A 23,893-nucleotide genomic window follows, 5' to 3' on the forward strand; every position below is an offset into this window, starting at 1 on the left:
CTTCTTCAGTCACACAAACAGTGATTATTCAATTTCAAGTTTAATTAAGCTTACATAGCAGTCAATATAAACTTAAACCCATGGCATGATAAATAGTTTGGAATAAGCTTATCTAAATACACTGACATTTAAACAAATGAAAATACGTAATGTCATAATGTGAACCAAACCCTCACTTTTATGTGTTTGTTGACCCGTCGCTGTTTTGGCAGGTTCTTGAAGCCGAGGTGCAGTCTCATGAGTCTCTGTGCTCAGGGGTCGTGAGTAGAGGTCAGGAGATGTGCAGAGGGAAACACCCCAGTGAAGAGGACATCCAGAAGTCGGTCCGGACGCTGAAGAAACAGTGGGAGCACGTGAAGGATGAAGTGGTCAATCGCAAAAACAGACTGCATGCAGCCATCGTTATCAAACAGGTTACAACTACTAAAACAATGCAGAAATAAAAGTCAGAGAAATAGATGGTTTGACAGAGGAATTACATTTAGGAGCATGTACGTAATAGGCTGGAGAAAGGTACCATAGCTAGTTCTTGACATTCTCTATTTATTTTATAGACCGTGATAATTGGAATGTAGAGGGGAGACAGAGAGACTGAGACGGGATTCGTACCCACGTCACTAGGGGTATATGTGTTTCGGAGTCTGGGGGGCTAACCACTACGCCAGACTCTGGCATGTGATATTCTCCTTTCCACAGAATTAGATAGAACAGTCACTAGGGGTATATGTGTTTCGGAGTCTGGGGGGCTAACCACTACGCCAGACTCTGGCATGTGATATTCTCCTTTCCACAGAATTAGATAGAACAGTAGAATAGACATTAGCATCCTGGCAACATAACTACAGGACAGACATCTTGGTCAGGGAAAGTTTTGTTTAAATTGTACACTGCTCAAAAAAATAAAGGGAACACTTAAACAACACAATGTAACTCCAAGTCAATCACACTTCTGTGAAATCAAACTGTCCACTTAGGAAGCAACACTGATTGACAATAAATTTCACATACTGTTGTGCAAATGGAATAGACAACAGGTGGAAATTATAGGCAATTAGCAAGACACCCCCAATAAAGGAGTGCTTCTGCAGGTGGGGACCACAGACCACTTCTCAGTTCCTATGCTTCCTGGCTGATGTTTTGGTCACTTTTGAATGCTGGCGGTGCTTTCACTCTAGTGGTAGCATGAGACGGAGTCTACAACCCACACAAGTGGCTCAGGTAGTGCAGCTCATCCAGGATGGCACATCAATGCGAGCTGTGGCAAGAAGGTTTGCTGTGTCTGTCAGCGTAGTGTCCAGAGCATGGAGGCGCTACCAGGAGACAGGCCAGTACATCAGGAGATGTGGAGGAGGCCGTAGGAGGGCAACAACCCAGCAGCAGGACCGCTACCTCCGCCTTTGTGCAAGGAGGAGCAGGCGGAGCACTGCCAGAGCCCTGCAAAATGACCTCCAGCAGGCCACAAATGTGCATGTGTCTGCTCAAACGGTCAGAAACAGACTCCATGAGGGTGGTATGAGGGCCCGACGTCCACAGGTGGGGGTTGTGCTTAGAGCCCAACACCGTGCAGGACGTTTGGCATTTGCCAGAGAACACTAAGATTGGCAAATTCGACACTGGCGCCCTGTGCTCTTCACAGATGAAAGCAGGTTCACACTGAGCACATGTGACAGACTTGACAGAGTCTGGAAACGCCGTGGAGAACGTTCTGCTGCCTGCAACATCCTCCAGCATGACCGGTTTGGCGGTGGGTCAGTCATGGTGTGGGGTGGCATTTCTTTGGGGGGCCGCACAGCCCTCCATGTGCTCGCCAGAGGTAGCCTGACTGCCATTAGGTACCGAGATGAGATCCTCAGACCCCTTGTGAGACCTTGTGCTGGTGCGGTTGGCCCTGGGTTCCTCCTAATGCAAGACAATGCTAGACCTCATGTGGCTGGAGTGTGTCAGCAGTTCCTGCAAGAGGAAGGCATTGATGCTATGGACTGGCCCGCCCGCTCCCCAGACCTGAATCCAATTGAGCACATCTGGGACATCATGTCTCGCTCCATCCACCAACGTCACGTTGCACCACAGACTGTCCAGGAGTTGGCAGATGCTTTAGTCCAGGTCTGGGAGGAGATCCCTCAGGAGACCATCCGCCACCTCATCAGGAGCATGCCCAGGCGTTGTAGGGAGGTCATACAGGCACGTGGAGGCCACACACACTACTGAGCCTCATTTTCACTTGTTTTAAGGACATTACATCAAAGTTGGATCAGCCTGTGGTGTGGTTTTCCACTTTAATTTTGAGTGTGACTCCAAATCCAGACCTCCATGGGTTGATAAATTGGATTTTCATTGATTATTTTTGTGTGATTTTGTTGTCAGCACATTCAACTATGTAAAGAAAAAAGTATTTAATAAGATTATTTCATTCATTCAGATCTAGGATGTGTTATTTTAGTGTTCCCTTTATTTTTTTGAGCAGTATATTATATTATTTATTATCTGTTATTTTCCTCTTCAGTACTTTGCTGATGTGACCGAGGCCAACTCGTGGCTGAGCGACAGGAAGCCCCTCCTGATCAGCGAGGATTATGGGAAGGATGAGTCCTCCACCAGCGCCCTGCTGCAGCGCCACCTACGGCTGGAAAAGGAGATGGGAGCGTACGTCGTGGAGGTGAAACGTTTGGGAGAACAGGCCAAGGGAGCCTCCCAGCTGGCCCCGCTCACAGTAAGTTCCCCATCAGTCACTGTGCCTTCAGAAAGTATTCACAACCCTTGACTTTTTCCTAATTGTGTTGTGTTACAGCCTGAACTTAAAATGGATTAAATATAGATTTTCTTTCACTGGCATACCCCATAATGTCAAAGTGGAATTATGTTTTGACATTTTTACAAATTCATTAAAAATTAAAAGCTGAAATGTCTTGAGTCAATAAATATTCAACCCCTTTGTTATGGCAAAACTAAATTAATTCAGGACTTAAAATGTGCTTGACAAGTCACATAATAAGTTGCAAAGTCTCTGTACTCCACACATACAATACTGTATCTGTAAGGTCCCTTATATTTAAAAAAAAATGCAATGTTTTTTTGTGAAATCTTTCAGTATTTTGTGAAGATCATTGACAAAAAAACGACATTTAAATCCATTTTAATCCCACTCTGTAACAACAAAATGTGGAAAAAGTAAACGGGTGTGAATACTTTCTGAAGACGCTGTAACTACACCACAGTCTTTAAATGTCATTGTATCATGAATACATCCTCAAACACATTGGGTTTTAATAATAAAGAAGTAGCTTACTATAAAATCCACCCCCATTGACTTCCAAGAGTTGCTGAGGACTTTCGTATTTTTCCACAGGCTGAGGCCCAGCAGAACAAGATGCCCCAGTACAGTGATTCCTCTGGTGACGAGGTGGGATTGACCACACCTGGGAGAGTGACCTCCCTCAGAGGAGCAAAGATCACTCAGACATCTACCCAGACCCATACACAGGAGGCTAATGCCAAGATCAGGTTTAAATACACAAGAGGTACAGATTCTCAACTTCAATAGAATATGGATTATTTATAGAAACAATGTTACTTTTCCACCAATAGGCTTAGTCCAGTTTCTAAGGTAAATAGTCTCTGTTTTCCAGGTGTGACGGTGTGGGACCGTGGGGAAACTGTGACTATCCTCAACAGAGACAATGAGGATATGTTTTTAGTGAGGGACAGCAAAGGCAACGAACAGCTGGTGCCAAAGACGTACCTCACAGAACTCCCATCATCTACAGTAAGGTTCACTATTAGCTGTCTCTATGGCCTAGTAAAGAGCTTTATGGCACTTAGCCCATTTGAGTCATCGCAAGTATAATTGTGTGCCTACATTAACTCATTAACCAGCCCGCATAATCCCAGGTTGGGATCAATGATCTACACCCCTCAAATTCAAATCTGGACCTCAAAGCCAGTTCCACTGTTTTTCCCCCTGTATTATTCTCCTCTAGTCAGGGACTGATTTAGACCTGGGACACCAGGTGTGGGAAATTAATTATCAGTTAGAACATAACACCAGCAGTACTCCGGACCTTGTAGGGTAAGATTTGAATACCCCTGGTCTACACAGTTTAAACTTCATAATTTTCCATTTTAAATAGAACACTCCCTCTACACCACCGCCATCCACCAATGGGGTTACTGAAAGCCCCACTAAGAGGGTGAACCGGGCGCGTCGCAGACGTTCCATGCGCCGGGGGACCGCTGAGATCCAGTCCTCTTCGATTCCTGATCCACATTACCAGAGAGAAACCATAGAGAGCACCCAGAGCAGTCTAGACCGGGACTTCAACAGCCTGCACAACCTGGCTATGGTGAGAAATAAGACCTGGGGTTTCAGATTCTCCTCTACATTTTTGGGGTGAAAAATGGTTTCCCATTGCATCACATAAGCAGTACAGCAATACAAATCATTACACTACATCTAAGTTATAACACTACATTTTGTTTTATGCTTTGACATTTTTGTGAAGACATCTTTGATGATGTAGTGGCAGCGCCCTGTACAGAGAATAGGACCCAGAGGGATCATCCTGTAGCACACGTGTAAGTTGTCACATACTGGCACCCAAATAGTGTATTTGTGTCAAATTTCTCCACCATACAGTCCAGGAGGAAAACTCTGGAGGAGACGGTTCGGTTGCACCGCTTCTACAACACCTGTGAGGAGTTTGAGTCCTGGATGGAGGACAAGGAGAACATCCTTAACACCTTCACTCCTAACTCCGACAACGTGGGAGTGGTGCAGGCCAAATATGAGGTAACAATCCAGCCTCATCACTGAGATTATTCCGTAACAATTTATTTGAAGGCCACCTACATAAGGACTTCATTACACATTCATAACACATACTTAACTCAATAATTAGCAGTACATCAGCGTTTGTCTCTAGTGCTATTATTTCATTGATATAAGAGTTGGAACTCCCCTTCTCATGAACTCCCCATGTTCCAGAACTTTCTGACAGAGCTGGCAAGCGGGAAGGGCCAGCTCGATGACATCACCAGACTGGGGGAGGAGCTAGTGAAGAGCAGACACAGTAAACACAGAGAGATACAGGCCAAGCAAGGACAAGTCACACGCAGGTAGGTGGACTAGCAGAAAACTATTTTGTAATAGTACTACTGACATCTACTAAGAATAACATGATAAACACCGTTTTTCAGATTAGATAGTTCTTTATTGTATGTTGTTCACAGAAATGTTTATTACGTACAGAGAATGCACTGCGTTTTACTGAGACGCACACACAATGTTTAATCATTGAAGAGAGCTGTTCATGTTGTTATTGTTGTTGTCACTGATGTTGGTGATGATATTGTTGTTCTTGCTAGGTGGGAGCGCATGCAGAAGCTGAAAGATGAGAAGGGCCATGAGCTGCTGAGCACGGCGGATGTGCAGTCCTTCCTCCAGAGCTGTGAGGAGGCCCGGGCCCAGCTCATGGAGCAGTTCACCCAGCTGGACACTGTGGACGGTGTGGGTACTACCTCCACAGCCCTGGACACTGAGGAGAGGGCCCAGGCTCAGGCACAAAGAGACATACAGGCCCTGGAGAGGAAGATAGCATACCTCAAGAGTGTGGCTAAAATGTAAGGCACAATTGTAAACCATCACTAGTCCACGTTTCAGTAAAAGTGACGGTTTTAGCCAGCCGGCTAATTTTCAACCGCAGTCCCTGGGCAGGTTATTAAAAACAATTACAATATAGACAATCATCGACCAGTGAGCACACGCAGAGCAACATAGGACAAGCAAGACGTAGCATACATACAGAGCAACATAGAACAAAAAGCAACAACTGTTGATGGTTTTGAATGTAATGCCAGGTAGTTATTCATCCATCCATTCATTCACGTTCTACATATGTGTGTGAACCAGGAAGCAGGACTGCAGCCCAGCAGAGGCTGCAGCCATCATGGAGGAGGTGCGGGGCCTGGAGGCTCTGCTGGAGCAGGTGAAGGGCCAGGCATCAGAGAGACAGAGGCTTCTGGAGGAGGCCAAGCGGCTGCAGCTGTTTCAGCAGGAGACCAGGGACCTGCTGTTGTGGGCCGGGGCCGCCCAGGACCGCCTACTGGAGGACGACACAGCCTCGGACGTGACCTCCGCTCAGACCCTCTTGAATGACAACCAGGATCTTAGGATAGAGATCGACGCGCAAAGGGAGAGGTGAAACAGAATTTGGGGTTCTTTCCTTTCTGGAAAGTTGACTTATGTTTATACTAATATGATTTCCACCGGTCTAATGTACATTGCTCGTGTTACTTGGCTCAAGCAAGTCTCTTCTTATTATTGGTGTCCATCTGAGGTGCAGTTAACTCTAATGAACTTATCCTCTGCAGCAGAGGTAACTCTAGGTCTTGCTTTCCTGTAGTGGTCCTCATGAGAACCAGTTTCATCATAGCGCTCAATGGTTTTTCAAATCAAATTGTATTTGTCACATGCACCGAATACAACAGGTGTAGACCTTACAGTGAAATGTTTACTTACAAGCCCTTAAACAACAATGCTTTAAGAGGTAACAAATAATTAAACAGCTGCAGGTAGAAGCTGTTAAGAAGCCAATTGGACCTAGACTTGGCGCTCCGGTACCGCTTGCCGTGCAGTAGCAGAGAGAACACTCTATGACTAGGGTGGCTGGAGTCTTTGACAATTTTTAGGGCCTTCCTCTGACACCGCCTGGTACTGAGGTCCTGCATGGCAGGAAGTTTAGCCGTAGCACTACCCTCTGTAGTGCCTTGTGCTCTTGATGGTGCAGCTGTAAAACCTTTTGAGGATCTGAGGACCCATGCCAAATCTTTTCAGTCTCCTGAGGCAATAGGTTTTGTCGTGCCCTCTTCACGACTGTCTTAGTGTGTTTGGACCATGATAGTTTGTTGGTGATGTGGACACCAAGGAACTTGAGGCTCTCAACCTGCTCCACTACAGCCTCATCGATGAGAATGGGAGTGTGCTCGGTCCTCCTTTTCCTGTAGTCCACAATCATCTTCTTTTTCTTGATCACGTTAAGGGCGAGGTTGTTGTCCTTGCACTACACGGCCAGGTCTCTGACCACCTCCCTATAGTCTCATCGTTGTCAGTGATCAGGCCTACCACTGTTGTGTCATCGGCAAACTTGATGATGGTGTTGGAGTCGTGCCTGACCATGCAGTCATGAGTGATCAGGGAGTACAGGAGGGAACTAAGCACGCACCCCTGAGGGGCCCCCGAGTTGAGGATCAGCGTGTTGGATGTGTTGTTACCTACCCTTAACTCCTGGGGGCGGCCCGTCAGGAAATCCAGGATCCAGTTGCAGAGGGAGGTGTTTAGGCCCCGGGTCCTTAGCTTAGTGATGAGCTTTGAGGGCACTATGGTGTTCAACGCTGAGCTGTAGTCAATGAATAGCATTCTCACATAGGTTTTCTTTTTGTCTAGTTAAGTGCAATAGAGATTGCATCATCTGTGGATCTGTTGGGGTGGTATACAAATTGGAGTGGGTCTAGGGTTTCTGGGATAATGGTGTTGATGTGAGCCATGACCAGCCTTTCAAAGCACTTCATGGCTGCAGACGTCAGTGCTACGGGTCGGTAGTCATTTAGGCAGGTTACCTTAGTGTTCTTTGGCACAGGGACTATGGTGGTATGCTTGAAGCATGTTGGTATTACAGATTCAGTTAGGGACAGGTTGAAAATGTCAGTGGAGACACTTGCCAGTTGGTCAGCGCATGCTCGGAGTACACGTCCTGGTAATCCATCTGGCTCTGCGGCCTTGTGGATGTTGACCTGTTTAAAGGTCTTACTCACATCGGCTACGGAGAGTGTGATCACACAGTCGTCCAGAACAGCTGATGCTCTCATGCATGTTTCAGTGTGACTTGCCTCGAAGCTAGCATAGAAATAATTTTGCTCATCTGGTAGGCTTGTGTCACTGGGCAGCTCGCGGCTGTGCTTCCCTTTGTAGTCTGTAATAGTTTGCAGGCCCTGCCACATCCGACGAGCGTTGGAGCTGGTGTAGTGCGATTCAATCTCAGTCCTGTATTGACGCTTTGCCTGTTTGATGGTTCGTCGGAGGGCATAGCGGGATTTCTTATAAGCTTCTGGGTTAGAGTCCTGCTCCTTGAAAGTGGCAGCTCTACCCTTTAGCTCAGTGCGGATTTTGCCTGTAATCCATGGCTTCAGGTTAGGGTATGTACGTACGGTCACTGTGGGGATGACGTCATCGATGCACTTATTGTTGAAGCCAGTAACTGATGTGGTGTACTCCTCAATGCCATCGGAGGAATCCCAGAACATATTCCAGTCTAGAAAAATAGTCCTGTAGCTTAGCATCTATCTGACCACTTTCTTATTGACCGAGTCACTGGTTCTTTCTGCTTTAGTTTTTGCTTGTAAGCAGGAATCAGGAGGATAGAATTATGGTCAGATTTGCCAAATGGAAGGCGAGGGAGAGCTTTATATGCTTCTCTGTGTGTGGAGTAAAGGTGGTCTAGAGGTTTTTTCCCTCTGGTTGCACATTTAACATGCTGGTAGAAATTAAGTAAAACTGATTTAAGTTTCCCTGCATTTAAGTCCCCGGCCACTAGGAGAGCCGCCTCTGGATAAACATTTTCCTGTTTGCTTATGGCCGTATACAACTCATTAAGTGCGGTCTTAGTGCCAGCATCGGTTTGTGGTGGTAAATAGACAGCTACGAAGAATATAGATGAAAACTCTCTTGGTAAATAGTGTGGTCTACAACTTATCACTCTACCTCAGGCGAGCATAACCTTGAGACTTCATTAGATTTCGTGTACCGGCTGTTGTTTACAAATATACATAGACCAGAGGCCGCTGTTCTATCCTGCCGAAAAAGCTTAAAACCCACCAGCTGTATGTTATTCATGTCGTCATTCAGCCATGACTCGGTGAAACATAAGATATTACAGTTTTAATGTCCCGTTGGTAGGATATACGCGATCGTACTTCGTCTATTTTATTTTCCATTGATTGTATGTTGGCTAATAGGACCGATGGTAAAGGGAGTTCCTCTGTCCAGTGTCTGTGTTCTTTTGCCCATCTTAATCTTTTCTTTTTATTGGCAAGTCTGAGATATGGCTTTTTCTTTGCAACTCTGCAAGTCCAGCATCCTGGAGTTGCCTTTTCACTGTTGACGTTGAGACTGTTGTTTTGCGGGTACTATTTAATGAAGTTGCCAGTTGAGGACTTGTGAGGTGTCTGTTTCTCAAACCCGGAATCCCCACCGGCTAGGTACAAGGTCATCAAGGTTCTTGTTAGCAGCTTTGAGAAATTCCTTGTATATTATGCTCACCCATCAGGGGGCTTTGCCAGGCAGGCTCAGAATCTTGAAGGGGCGGTGCTGCTTTAGTAGGTCTCTGATCGCATTTATCTTTCTGTTTTGGTCGCCTATCAGCTACTTACAGTTAGCCCATAAAACAGATAAGGACTTCTCCTTAGTGTGAGGGTCGTTCAGATCGGTGTCTAGGGTATAGGGTTGGAGACTGTTCCTTCATGATAGGACAATAAATACATAAACTATATTTATAATTTATTTTAAAATGTATATCCCATATCTGCACAAAATTGAAAGCTCTCTCTTATAACCCCTGCTATCAGACTCACACAAGTTTCTTAACTTTGCACACAGTGATGGAGCACTGTGTTTTGGATCATTGTCATGTTGAATGACCAACTTCTTCTGCAGTTAGATTTTTGTGGTAGAGGGGCGCAGGTTTTTATCTAGTATGTCTCTGTATTGTGCGCCATTCATCCTCCCATCACTCCTGACAATATTGCCAGTCCCTGCTGCTGAAAAGCATGCCAGTAACATGACGCTTCCACCACCATACTTTACGGTGGGGATGGTGTTACCTGGCTGGTGTGCAGTGTTTGACTTGTGCCACACATACCGCTTAGCGTTCAGGCCAAAAAAGTCCACTTTAGTCTCTCTTTCTTTTGAAAGTCTCTACCATACTTTGGGACCATACAGAGAGAGCAGTATTTATCCTCACAGATTCATTTAAAGCAGGTGATCCACTAATTTCTTACACAGGTGGAGTCCATCAACAAATTGTGTGACTTGTTGTGGTAATATATTACACCTGAGCAAATTTAGACTTGCAATTACAAAGGGTATGAATACCTTTTTAATCTGATCATTTCTGTTTTTCATTTTTAGTACATTGTTGAAAGCTTTTGGAATTTTTCTTTTGATTTGACATGGTGCTCTAGGCTTTGGATCAATTGTAAAGAAATCTGAGACAGCAAAATGTGGTAAAAGTGTTGGGAGGGTGAATACTTTTTTTTAAGGTACTGTGTGTGCAACACATTTTTTATGTAAATCTCTCTGTAATGTACTTGTATTCTTCTAACTAAAAGGGTGAAAGACATGGAGAAACTTGGAAAGTCTCTTGAGGAACAATCAAGGGGAAACCGAGGTGTGAAGGACATCCAGCAGACGCTGGGAAAGCTGAGCCAGGAGTGGACCAAGCTGGACAAACTGTGGGGCAGTAGGAACAGGAGGCTGGAACAGGGGGTGGAGCTACAGAAGCTGAATCAGGAGGCTGACCGTATCGAGGCAGCCCTGTCTGGGCATGAGGCCAGGCTGAAGGTCAAAGACCTGGGGGTAAGATACAATATACTGTACACTGTTATACAATTAATGAAAGGATAATAATAATAAGCCTTATGGTATGTGGCGATGGATGTGTATGTGTGTTTGTTCAGGTAAGACCACTTCTGTTCTCATCCAGTGTGTTTGTCTTTCCCTCTCTGTGCTCAGGACTCTGTAGACAATGTCCACAGTCTGTTGGGCAGACAGGAGGAACTGGAGGGCCTACTGAATTCTCTGGACCAACAGATCAGCCTCTTCCAAGACAAGAGCAAGGAACTCGTCAACAAACGACACTTTGCTGCCAAACAGTAAGGCTTATGTTGATGACCAGTTTGGAGACATTTCCCCCAAATGCATAGGAAATGTGTAGCAGTGAACAATGTATTGTTCAAATGATTCAAAAAAACATTGAAATGACCAAATCATTTTTTTAATGACTTTTTAGAATACAGGAGAGGTCACAGAATATTCAAGAGCGCAATAAGAAGCTTGGAGAGAGCTGCAAACGAAGACGGACCCTCCTGCTTGATTCACATAAGTATCAGGTACACTTGATATAGAAACCCACATTTTGTGTACCTTTTACAATGGCAGTTAAGCGCTTGAACATTTTTTATGTGTTTGTCATCAGGAGTTCCAGAGAGATGCTGAAGAAATGCTGTTGTGGATGGAGGAGAAGTTCAAGATAGCTGAAGACGAGTCGTACCGGGACCCTACCAATATCCTCCGCAAGCTGAAGAGACATGAAGCAGCTGAGAAAGAGATGCAAGCTAACCAAGTGTGGCTAGACAGACTCACAAAGGTATCACAGGGCTTTCACCATTCTATCCTTTCTATACCTAATGGCTCATAATGACACCTTCTCTCATCTGTTCGAATCGTGGCAAAACTACAACAACAAAAAAGCACTATAAAGAAGAAAAAAAAGTCTGTTCACTGTTTGTTGCTCCCACTTCTTAATAATGCTATTGGTGATACAGACGCAAAGTTTCAACCAACGTGATGGTAAACTTGACAAACATTCAGTAAAACTGGACCACTAAACCAGTTGGGGGAGGAGATGCTTGTGGATGAGCACTACCAGAGCCAAAGCTTTAGGATGAAGGCCTCCTACTGTACTGTACTGTTAAATATTGTATGGTAAGCCTAATCGCTTTCCATTCGTTTGGGGAGCAAATGCTACTGTTACTGTACTGCTATATTGTACTGTAAGTTAACCTGTTGTCTGGTTCCATCAGTTGGGAGAGGAGATGCTGTCGGAGGAGCACTACGAGAGCCAGAATATCAGGAGGAAGTCGACCCAGGTTAACAGTCGCTGGGTCAGGCTCCAGGGGAAGATGACTGAGAGAGGAGACAAGCTGAGACAGGCTGGACAGCAGGAGCAGCTCATGGAGCTACTGCAGGTAACACACTAACAACCTCTACACTACCTACCTGGATCTAGTTTGGCTATCGATTTGTGGGAAAGAATGCTGTAGATAAATGTGGGTAGCATGCTTCATTTTACAGTACTGTTTCCACTGGTATAAAACAAATAGGTCAATCAGGTTATTATTAGGATGTTATTATTATTTTACAAAGTAATTTTTCAGTATATACCTAGTTATTTCTTTACCATAAATTGAAATGTGTTGATGATGCTTATGATGCCTATCATAATTTGGTCTCGTCCACCAGCCAGCTCTCTCTCTCTGTCTATATGAGGTAGCAATTGAACCTGAGGACGAGGTAAATTGTAATCACATTGTTCCCAGGATGCCAAGCTGAAGATCGAGGCCATCCAGAGGATGTTGCAGAACGCAGCCAAAGGGCACGACCTTCGCTCCAGCCGCCAGCTGTTGAAGGAGCACCAGCAGCTAGAGGCCGAGGCCCAGGAACTGGCTGACAAGATCAACACCATCGTGACCCGGGCCAAGCACCTGGCCACTAACCACTTTGACTCCCAGAGGATCCTTCAGGAGACAGATACGTACATGAAGCTGTAAGTAGTAAGGACTGATTAATATGATCTGTAATTAGTAGCGTAAAGCAATCCACTGATCGATCCATTGATTGATCGATTCATTTATGCATTGAATTAGCTAACCTAGTTCTCTATCTAGGGCCCAGAGTTTTTCCAGTTCAGGTAACATGGTCAGAAAAAACATCTGTCCCCTGTTCATAATCAGTGTGGATATTTTTGAGACATCATCTCTGTATGCAGGTTCAAGTCGCTGCAGAAGCCTCTGGATCGTCGCAGGGCCCAGCTGGAGGCGTCCGTGGCTCTGTTTGGCTTCTATCATGATGTAGACATAGAACTCTCCTGGATAACCGAACACTACCCATCCACTGGCTCCACCAACTATGACAAGTCCCTGGCAGGGGCTATCAACCTCATGCAGAAACATAAGGTATCAGTCTGGTAACAAGATAATAATGACAAAGTTTGATTTACATTTTATTTTATATCTAGTCATTTTGTTGCCTCTCTTATCCAGAGTGACTCTCATCCAGTCTTTTTGGTTAGTTTGTTTCCTGCCCAGGGTGGACAGATGTAAATGAGTTAAAGCTGGTGCAATATATGTGTTGTGCATAGTCCCTGACAAAAATCAAATGTGTGTTCTGTGATCAGGAGCTGCAGGCAGAAGTGAACACCCACTGTAAACACTTGAACCGGGTCCTGGAGAAGGGGCAGAGCTTGGAGAAGTCCAGCCAATATGATGGAGAGGAAGTCCAGCAGAGGAATACACACCTGGCCACAGAGTGGGAGGAGCTAGAGGCAGCCTGTGACAAGAGGGCCATCCACCTGAACAGGGCCATCACTAGAGAACAGGTAGGGCCAACAGGAAAAGCACAATCCTGATTGTGATGGATCCAAAGAGGTTTTATTCATGATTATACAACAGGTGGTTCTAATCCTGAATGCTGATTGGTTAAAACCGCATTCCAGCTGGTGTCTATTTCACAAGTTACCACCGGCTAAATCTATGACGTTAAAATACCTATTTACTCTGTTCCATCTGACTGTGCAATCCACTGTCTCATCAGTCCAGCCAGGCAATTTATAATCACGATCTCCACTATCAAAAGCATCTAGACATTATCTCACATTTCTTTTAGACTGTACCTCTGAAGGACAATAATCATTATACCTCATCACTGTACTCCTTTGCTCCTAGATCTTGCTTGACTGTGCGGAGCTGGAAACCCGTCTCTCTGAGACTCTAGCTTTGGTCAGCACTGATGAGTATGGCAAGAACGATCTAGCCACCCAGAGCCTTATCAAGCAACATCAGGTACTGCAACCCCATTCTCCTGTTGTCTTGCGTTTGACTAGCCGTATTCAAACTATACGTCACTGTCAGAAGTTCTGTTGTTTGGATATATATGTTTTGGATAAAGCCATCTGCTGAATGGCCATAGTATGCCATGATAATCAGAGGAGTTGGTTAGAGCATCTACAGATCTAGGGACCACTGTCTAATGCAGCTGCACGGTGAGGAGCATGGTGTCTAATGCAGCTGCACGGTGAGGAGCATGGTGTCTAATGCAGCTGCACGGTGAGGAGCATGGTGTCTAATGCAGCTGCACGGTGAGGAGCATGATGTCTAATGCAGCTGCACGGTGAGGAGCATGGTGTCTAATGCAGCTGCACGGTGAGGAGCATGGATTGTGTAATGCTGCTGTCTCTGTTGTGTGTCCTGCAGGCGGTGGAGGGGCAGATGGAGGTGCTGGAGGCCCAGGTGGAGGAGCTGGGGGATAGCGTGGAGTCAGCTGTCCATGAGTGGAACCTGGACGAGGTCAACAGACCATACAGCCGCATCAGCAGTCAGATGAGCCAGCTGCAACACCAAGCCCAAGTCAGGTGAGCTCAAGCAATCAAACACATGACATTTGATACAAAGATGCCATGAGATCATGGTTTGATGCCCCCCCAAACAACAGGCACCACGAGGAGACATATATGTTATGGGTGAGTGTCTTGTGTGTAACAGAGGAGTTGTCTACCTTCTCTTAGGGGCCAAAAGCTGAGGGAGGCTCTCCACCTCCATGAGTTCAGACGGGAGTCTTCAGAGCTGGACGACTGGATCACACAGCAGAGACAGATAGCCTCCTCTGAGGACTACGGAAATGACTATGAACATGTAGTGGTGAGAAGTACCATCTACCACTACTGTCTATATATATTTGCACAGATCTCCAAAATATTCAGTTGGAAAATATTATCCAGATTGTGAGCGTGAGTCATGCCTATTTCTTCCAAAATGTGGCATTTGTCATTGAAAACGTAAATTTAAACAAATGTTCTTGATTTCCCATGATAGCTACTGAATGGTAAATTTGAGGCCTTCCTGAAGCATTTGGACGTGGGTTTTGATAGGATGCGGAGCTGCAAAGAGCTTGCTGATAGGCTCATTCAACATAAGCATCCTCAGGCTTCCACCATCAGGGACACACAACATCAACTCAGGTATGGGCACCTAATCGATATTCTTTATTGCTCACACTACCAGTCCACTGTACAAATGAACAATGCATGTATCCACATTCAAATGACGAAATACAACTCAAATCTGGTTGAAATGACATCATTACATGCTTGTTAACTTGTTGCAATGATGATGTCATTTCAAGCAGCTATGTCTACTGGGATGAAAGTCATGTTAAAGAGATCTTACCTGATGACCTGAGTCGGTTGTTTTTGTCTTGTTTCCCTCCTGTTTGATAGATTGTCATGGGAGGAACTGCAGGACTTGGCCAAAGACCGCAAAGACCATTTACTCAAAGCCGAGGAGTGTCACAAGTTTTACAGAGATCTCACCGATGCCTTAGGACATATTCAGGTACAGTTTAAGCATAAATAAGTATATTTTGGATGAATTAGATTGCCTTGAAAGTAGGGCTCCCGAGTGGCGCGGGAGTCTAAGGCATTGCATCTCAGTGCTAGAGGCATCACTACAGACACCCTGGTTCGAATCCAGGCTGTATCACAACCGGCCGTGATTGGTAGTCCCATAGGGACTAGCATCGTCTGGGTTTGGCCGGTGTAGGTCGTTATTGTAAATAAGAATTTGTTCTTAACTGACTTGTCTAGTTAAATCAAATAAATACACTACCGTTCAAAAATGTAGGATCACTTAGAAATGTCCTTGTTTTCCATGAAAACATACATGAAATGAGTTGCAAAATTAATAGGAAATATAGTCAAGACATTGACAAGGTTATAAATAATGTGAAGGGAGTAGTACGCAGCGTTGTACAATATCTTCAGTTTCTTGGCAATTTCTCACATGGAATAGCCTTCGTTTCTCAGAACAAGAATAGACTGACGAGTTTCAGAAGAAAGTTATTTGTTTCTGGCCATTTTGAGCCTGTAATCGAACCCGCAAATGCTGATGCTCCAGATACTCAACTAGTCTAAAGAAGGCCAGTTTTATTGCTTCTTTAATCAGAACAACAGTTTTCAGCTGTGCTAACATAATAGCAAAAGGGTTTTCTAATGATCACTTAGCTAATCCAAGTTTATCATTTTAAAAGGCTAACACAACGTGCCATTGCAACACAGGAGTGACGGTTGCTGATAATGGGCCTCTGTACGCCTATGTAGATATTCTATAAAACAACTGCCAATTCCAGCTACAATAGTAATTTACAACATTAACAATGTCTACACTGTATTTCTGATCAATTTAATGGACAAAAAATGTGCTTTTCTTTCAAAAACAAGGACATTTCTGTGACCCCAAACTTTTGAACGATAGTGTATAATAGCTCAGTGCCTTGCAGAGAGGCTCAGCGTTGCTCCGAGTTCATATAGAGTTCATATAAAATGATCAGTCTTGACCTACAATGTTTACTGTGCTGCTTATCAATGTGGTGTCAGGACATCAACTTAATTTAAGGCACTGATCTGACTCATACAACCAGTCAGCTGTGTAATGCTCACTGAAAGAACACCATGTAAATTAAGTGTGAGGGTAAAATCGAATTATGTCTAATGCAAATAAAAGTCACTACTGCTTAGCAAATGCATGCTGATAAATTATTATTGAGTTTGTGTGATTCATGCTCTGTCTGTGTCCTCTCTGTCTCCATCCATTCATCCACCCCCCCACCCCACCCCACCCCACCCCTCACTCTCTCTCCAACCACCACAGGAGAGGTACAAGAGCATTCCTGATGACATCGCTAGGGACCTGCGAGGGGTGCTGTTGCAGCTTCGTAAACACGAGGCTCTAGTCCACGTGCTTGCAGGGAACGAGCAGCAGGTACTGAACACAACACATCAATAGTTTACCCACAACTTTTGTGAACAAATGTTTTTATTGACTCGCTTTAACAACAATACAATCAATGATAATCCGTTCACCCAGAATTTAGATGTTTGCCCTATATTATACATTTTACATTTTAGTCATTTAGCAGACGCTCTTATCCAGAGCGACTTACATACATTTCATACATGAATGCATACATTTCCCAAAAAAAATTCTCCGTACTGGTCGCCCATGGGAATCGAACCCACAACCCTGGCGTTGCAAACACCATGCTCTACCAACTGAGCCACACGGGACCATAAATTGTATAAAACTGTCACATACGCTTCCATTTTCTTTAGCTAACGATTGAGCTAGGGCTTTCTAAGCAGTTTCTTTGAGGATATTCCACTCAGTGGTTCCTGTTACTGTAATGGAGGTGGTTTTGTGAGCCACGCTTGTGTGATAAGTAACCTTGCCTGAGACTTGTCTAGGTTTTAGCCCAGCGGGCTAACACAATCTTGTGGCGCACAGGTCGCTCAAATTACCATCCAGGCTAGTTGTGGGGGTTGCCTGCATGTCTTCATTGTCCATCTCCTATGAATCTTCCTATCATATGGGTTGTTCTCAGCTCCAGGAGCTGCTGGATATGGCAGACTCCACCCTGGACCTGTGCTCCCCAGAGATGAGGGTTCTCCTGCAGGATCAACAGCAGGAGGTGGTGGAGCACTGGGAGAAGCTGCGCCTCCACATGGACCAGAGGGAGGGAGACCTCAAACGGGCACGCCAACGCTACCTCTTCCTCAACACGGTAACTAACTCAATAGTTACCGTTAGAAACACCATTTCCGTTTGCAAACTCTCTCTGAGCCTTTACCAGGACTAATAAGCATTGTCAATGGCGATTCTACATTGAACGTGCTTTTTAGTCCAGGGGTAGACTTAATTTGAGTCTAGGAAATCAGAATTAAGAGTTTCCTAGTTCTTGTTGCACTGATTTGATTTGGATATTACATGATGTATGTATTGCATGTTGGTTTTAACGTCAATCTATTTTGGTGTTCTAGGTCCAGGACTATGCTCTGTGGTGTGCCCAGGTGCTGAGTGGGATGACAGCGGAGGAGTCTATTAGAGATGTGGCCACCTGTGACCTGCACCTGGCCCAGCACCAGCAGCTGTGGGCTGAGATCGTGGCCCGGGAGGAGACCTACAACCAGGCAGTGGCCATGGGGCAGGAGCTGCAAGAGCAGGACAGACACAACGCAAGAGAGGTATTCAATTTAATAGATCTTTGTCACAGAAACACAATTCAGTTGCAGCAGAATTACACACCCTGTATGAGCATATACACACTCTGTATTCCGATAAATGTCTCAATGTTTGTTTTCTGTGCAAATATTTTCTACTGTCCCAGAATTCTGAGGCTTGAATACATACAAGATGAGAGAGTTGGTTTTACATAAATGGTACCTAAATAAGCTGTTAATGTGTCATGTCTTCCTCCTACCAGGTCAAGGATAAGCTAAGTGGTCTACAGGAGGAGAGGAACTCACTTCATGGCCACTGGGAGAGGAAACAGAGAGGCCTGGAGGGGACCCACCTGGAACAGGTCTTCTACAGGGACACAGAGAGCATGGAGAAGATCACCAACTCACAAGAGGTCAGAGGTCAAAGCTGGTCAATTAAAGAATATATGCTCTGTTTCAAGACTCACATTGTCAGTGCAAGCCCCTGACGGTGCAATTACATCCATTTAGAAGCAAAACAAATGTTCTCCTATGCTGCAGTACATGTTCATATTTTGAATGCCCCCAACTTCTTGTTTTTCCTTCCAGATCCTTCTGAAGAACAGTGATCTGGGGACGTCAGTTGATGAGACAGAGGGACTCATAAAACGCCATGAAGCCTTTGAGAAACTCCTTAGCACTCAGGAGGACAAGGTCTGAATTCCTTCAATCCTCCGCTGTCCGTCTTTATGAATGCACTATCCCATTGTCCTTAACTCTGAAAGCGCCAACATAATTTTAGCTTAAAAGCTCCAACTGGGATAATTTTTGATAATTAGTATTGATTTCAAAGAGATACAATTGGTAGTCATTTCAGAGAGATATACTGTCTGTCAAGCAGTAACACTTTATTTTTAGTAAATAGTTAAAATTCCCCCAAATAAGCATTTTATTTTTTTATTACACATTTATAGTCAAAATGTGATGTATCAAAGTAGACATGTTTGTATGTTTTTCATGATTAGAACAGATATTTTGATTAATTTCATCCATGGCCACTTGTTATCAACATTGGTCTGTTATTCATTCAAAGTGTTGTTTCTGTGGTACTCGGAGGCAGAAAAAGGTGGTGATTGAGCTAATCTGACATGCCTGTACGACGTAAAAAGGCCACTGATATTGGCAATATGGGTGCCGGTGCCATCACACGTTTAACTCTAACTTTGGAACGTTATGGGCTATCAACTCTGTTCCAATTGCATCTGAAAGATCATAATCACAACTTGGTTATGTAGATTGTGTTATATTGGCTGCTACGCCCCCTAGGGGCCAAATCTGGGTTTGCTCCATATCTATAAACGCAGCATGCAATAATTTCAACGATTTTACTGAGTTACAGTTCATATAAGGAAATCAGTCAATTGAAATAAATGAATTGGGCCCTAATCTATGGATTTCATGTGACTGGGCAGGGGCACAGCCATGGGTGGCCCTGGAAGGGCATAGGCCCACCGACTGGGAAGCCAGCCAATCAGAATGAGTTTTTCTGCACAACAGGGCTTTATTACAGACAGAAATACTCCTCAGTGGCATTGTGTAATGTGACAAAACTGTACATTTTAGAGTGGCCTTTTATTGTCCCCAGCAAAAGGTGCACCTTTGTAATGATCATGCTGTTTAATCAGCTTCTTGATATGTTACACCCGTCAGGTGGATGGATGATCTTGACAAAGGAGAAATGTTAAGTAACAGGGATGTAAACAAATTTGTGCACAACATTTGAGAGAAATAAGCTTTTTGTGTATATTTCTGTGATCTTTTATTTCAGCTCATGTAAAGTGTTGGTCCCATGTTTCATGTTACGTTTATATTATATATTTTCAGGGTACATGCATCTACCTCTGTGCCAAATTTGGTTTACATAGTTTACTATTGAGTCCACATTTTCAGGTTTGCAACACACCACTAGTATACAAAAGAGAAATCATGGTCATTTTTTTTGTCTGTAACTAGTTGCTTGACAAAGTCCTAAAATTTCAGTAGGATAAAACTGTTTTTGAAATAAACAAACAAGGGAATTTAAGAATCTATGATAAAACATACACTGTCAAGTGTTCTGTGTATGTGTCTCAGCCTGTTCAACCACAGCACTGTCATTGCTCTTTAGATATCATTGTTGAAGGACCTTGCTGAGAGACTGAAGAAGGAAGACTTCAGTCGTGAGAAAGCCAGCCACATCCACAACAAGCTGAAGGCCCTCCTGGAGAGGCGAAGCAGGATTAAGGGACTGTCAATCAAACGCAGAGAGGAGTTGGCTATCTCCAGGCTGCTCTGCATCTTCAACCGCAATGCTGCCGAGGTACAGTACCACACATCACCTGTGGTCAGACATGGGTTCAAATCCAGGGGCCAGGGTTCCAGGCCAGAAGCACGCTTTTGACTGCACTTACAGTTTTGCTTCGGTACTGCAGTTTAATTGATGTCTGGGCCAGAAAGACAATTCCCGTAGACGACCCCATAGAAAAGTCAAATTTGAAAATTCCTAAGAAGACACTTTAGTCATCACCTTTGAGTACAAACTATCCATTGAATTATTTAAATACTGTAGCTGAGGCCAATCATTTTTCCATCACTCACAGCTAAAGATATTAACATTTTATATTCATGCTCTGAGGTCATGAGCCCAGCTAGCCAGGGGAAGTGTCGGTTGGCTTGTTTAGCTGTCCACGTGCTCAGCACGCTCTGACAGAGTTCCCAGAGCATGTTCGCGCAATACTGCTGTCTGTCCAGTGTGCAGACGCAGTAAGAAAGATGTAAACAACCATGAAACGGTGTATGCGAATGTGAGTAGATTACGTTGAAAACTACGGTCGGCCATCTTGCAAGCAGTCTAGTTCTTTTATTCATCAATGATTCAAATACTATTTGTTTTCTTTCAACTACTTTCACCCGTTGAGCCTGGCTGTCCTGGAGTGCCAGATGGGCTTGCACTTCGAGACTAGTCCATTAGTTCCCTTGCGCCAGAAAAGCTCAATCAAGTGTAGATGGAGTGATGTTGTCTGTTTTTGGCCCAGGCTGAGGAGTGGGTGTCGGAGCGTATGCAGAAGATGCAGGAGGACTCCAAAGTGGACCTGAGCAACCTGCAGACCAAGATGAAGCTGCTCCAAAAACATCAAGTCTTCGAGGCAGAGATTCTCGCCCACAGCAGAATCATTGACTCGGTGCAGCTGGTATGAGCTGTTATTAAACTACACTGGGGAGGGTTTCTTGTCAGCGATAACTACAGTACATAGTTCAGTAACACTTCATCCTTATAATCCTTTAAAACTTCTTATAAGCATGTATGAGCCTTTATAATAAGTCATAATATGTCATAGAGATTCATGTATCAATTTTTGAGCTGACTCAAACTGACCCATGTGCTGGCCTAGGCTGGTGAGGAGCTGGTGTCTCTGCATCACCCTAAGTCCCAGGAGGTTCGTCGTAGTGTTGCAGCTCTGGAGAAACACTGGGAGGAGCTGAAGCTGGCGGTGGCCGCCAGGGGGAAGGTTCTAGAAGACAACAGAGACTTCCTGGAATTCCTGCAGAAGGTGGACCAGGTGGAGGTCTGGATCAGACAGAAGGTAAGAATGGACTAGAACAATCGATGAAGGAGTCCTAGAAGAGCTATGAAAAGAAGTCCCTGCACACTTGAATCAGATGCAAGTTTGTGTTAAATGTGTTAAGCTTCAGTCAACAACAACCTTTTGTCAGAGCACACCACCTAGAAGAGCAATGTATGAAGGAACTTTCAAGAGTAGGCAGTATGGTAACATGAGACTTTAGATGAGAATGCAACCACAAAACTTTGGATTCCAAGAAGAATGCAGGAGCTACCACCATACCAGTAGTTGTCAGCATGTCTCGCATATTGATAATATAAAACACAAACATGGAAATAATTATTTTTCACATAGCTTTGTTGTATGTTTTCTGTTATTTCTCAGGAGGTGATGATAAACATAGGGGATGTTGGCACAGACTATGAGCATGGGCTCCAGCTGCTGAAGAAACTGAATGAGTTTAGAGGTTCAGGCTCTGGGGTGAGTTTGTTTCTGAACAAACGGCATTTACAGTATTAGCGCTTTCCAACGCTTCTGGTCTTGGAACTTTGGGTGAGTTTAGTGACCCTTATCAAGAAGGAGAATTGGAAAATTTAATTGAGTGCGTTTTATTACAGGAAGTCACAGTGGACGATGCTCACATCAAGGCCATCAACAAACTGGCTGCTCGGCTGGAGCGGCAGAACAGTGACGAACTGGCCACAGTGAAACAGCGCAGACAGCAGCTTAATGACAGGTGACACCCAACCTACTGAGAAAATTAGTTGATGATGATGATGACTGTGGTGATGTTTGTCCTTCAAGAGGAAAACTGTTTCTACAGCTCACAGGTTCCATTGCCTTTATTCAACCAGAAAAGTTGTAATGTACTGTACACATACTGTAGTATAATTATATATTTTTTGAACCTGCTCTAACACCTTTTCTTTTCACCTCACCTTCCATCAGATGGAGTAAGTTCCATGGCAACCTGAGCAGCTATAAGAAGAAGCTGGAGGCAGCGCTGGTGATCCACTCTCTCATCAGAGAACTGGATGAAGTCCGGGAGAGAGCCAATGAGAAGGTTGGAATGGCTTCATCTTAACCCTTCTCTATAAAACCTACTTAATATTAAGTCTCTTATGTATGACTTACTGTAACAGATGTCATAAGAAGATATCACAGATCTCAGTTTCAGAGAACAGTATTTGAGTATACACCTGTCGTGTCTTTGCTATGCCGGATTAAGTGATATGACATGCTATTTTATAAAATAATTTCTCTGTAATTAATATTACCTGATTAAACTAATCATGTAAATGTAAATAACTAGAAAGTCGGGGCACCACGGAAGAATGTTTATAGAGCTGTTGTCTTCCGAATAAACTCTTAAAGACCTGGTAATCTTTTATATCAATAGCAGCCAATTATTATTTAAAATGTCTTTTTCACCCTTTTTTCTCCCCAATTTCATGGTATCCAGTTGGTAGGAGGTTACAGTCTTGTCTCATCGCTGCAACTCCCGTACGGACTCAGGAGAGGCGAAGGTCGAGAGCCATGCATCCTCCGAAACACAACCCAACCAAGCCGCACTGCTTCTTGACACAATGCCCATCCAACCTGGAAGCCAGCCGCACCAATGTGTCGGAGGAAACGCCGTACACCTGGCGACCGTGTCAGTGTGCACTGCGCCCAGCCCACCACAGGAGTTGCTAGTGCGCGATGAGACAAGGATATCCCTGCCTGCCAAACCCTCCCTAACCCGGATGACGCTGGGCCAATTGTGCGCCGCCCCATGGGCCTCCCGGTCTGGGCTCAAACCCAGAATCTCTAGTGGCACAGCTAGCACTGCGATGCAGTGCCTTAGACCACTGCGCCACTCGGGAGGCCCTAGCAGTCAATTATTAATCGTCACCTTATTCAGTCTCATCTGAACGTCGTAGAATTCTTGGTTATCGAACCCTGGCTAACAAGTTGAATCAGCAATAAAAATGTGGTTTAATTATTTATTTACTAAATACCTAAATAATCACACAGAATTACATATACACAGGATGGATCATACATTGATTACTAATTATGTCATACAAGAAAACGTCCCTAGCGGACGGAACCAAAATAACGGCTGATTACACAAAGAAAGGGGGTTGGGTTTGAATGAAAGCGCGGGAAGACTGAGGAACAAAAGGATTGGGTCTCTATCGGACCTTATGAAGCTATGCTATCGTAAATACAGAA

General features: G+C 44.4%; 1 protein-coding gene across 4 annotated transcripts in view; it reads left to right on the top strand.

The window, feature by feature from the left end:
* The window catches only part of sptbn5 (spectrin, beta, non-erythrocytic 5), a 63,125-nt gene that overhangs the window by 23,174 nt on the left and 16,058 nt on the right, over nt 1-23,893 (top strand). For all 4 annotated transcript variants that reach the window (XM_014192723.2, XM_045717484.1, XM_014192740.2 and 1 more), the window contains 33 exons: nt 213-413; nt 2,504-2,710; nt 3,347-3,518; nt 3,627-3,763; nt 4,128-4,340; nt 4,634-4,786; nt 4,982-5,112; nt 5,362-5,616; nt 5,906-6,193; nt 10,378-10,624; nt 10,781-10,920; nt 11,058-11,157; nt 11,244-11,414; nt 11,851-12,015; nt 12,367-12,593; nt 12,816-13,002; nt 13,224-13,424; nt 13,771-13,887; nt 14,299-14,456; nt 14,610-14,742; nt 14,917-15,062; nt 15,321-15,435; nt 16,750-16,860; nt 17,480-17,659; nt 17,916-18,119; nt 18,359-18,508; nt 18,684-18,788; nt 20,242-20,433; nt 21,149-21,304; nt 21,506-21,697; nt 22,061-22,156; nt 22,294-22,412; nt 22,625-22,739. In XM_014192723.2, the coding sequence (XP_014048198.2) occupies nt 213-413; nt 2,504-2,710; nt 3,347-3,518; nt 3,627-3,763; nt 4,128-4,340; nt 4,634-4,786; nt 4,982-5,112; nt 5,362-5,616; nt 5,906-6,193; nt 10,378-10,624; nt 10,781-10,920; nt 11,058-11,157; nt 11,244-11,414; nt 11,851-12,015; nt 12,367-12,593; nt 12,816-13,002; nt 13,224-13,424; nt 13,771-13,887; nt 14,299-14,456; nt 14,610-14,742; nt 14,917-15,062; nt 15,321-15,435; nt 16,750-16,860; nt 17,480-17,659; nt 17,916-18,119; nt 18,359-18,508; nt 18,684-18,788; nt 20,242-20,433; nt 21,149-21,304; nt 21,506-21,697; nt 22,061-22,156; nt 22,294-22,412; nt 22,625-22,739 (5,484 nt within the window). The remainder of the gene's footprint in view (nt 1-212; nt 414-2,503; nt 2,711-3,346; nt 3,519-3,626; nt 3,764-4,127; nt 4,341-4,633; nt 4,787-4,981; nt 5,113-5,361; nt 5,617-5,905; nt 6,194-10,377; nt 10,625-10,780; nt 10,921-11,057; nt 11,158-11,243; nt 11,415-11,850; nt 12,016-12,366; nt 12,594-12,815; nt 13,003-13,223; nt 13,425-13,770; nt 13,888-14,298; nt 14,457-14,609; nt 14,743-14,916; nt 15,063-15,320; nt 15,436-16,749; nt 16,861-17,479; nt 17,660-17,915; nt 18,120-18,358; nt 18,509-18,683; nt 18,789-20,241; nt 20,434-21,148; nt 21,305-21,505; nt 21,698-22,060; nt 22,157-22,293; nt 22,413-22,624; nt 22,740-23,893) is intronic.

This window comes from Salmo salar, chromosome ssa01 (assembly GCF_905237065.1).
Source record: "Salmo salar chromosome ssa01, Ssal_v3.1, whole genome shotgun sequence".
In the NCBI taxonomy this organism is placed as follows: Eukaryota; Metazoa; Chordata; class Actinopteri; order Salmoniformes; family Salmonidae; genus Salmo; species Salmo salar.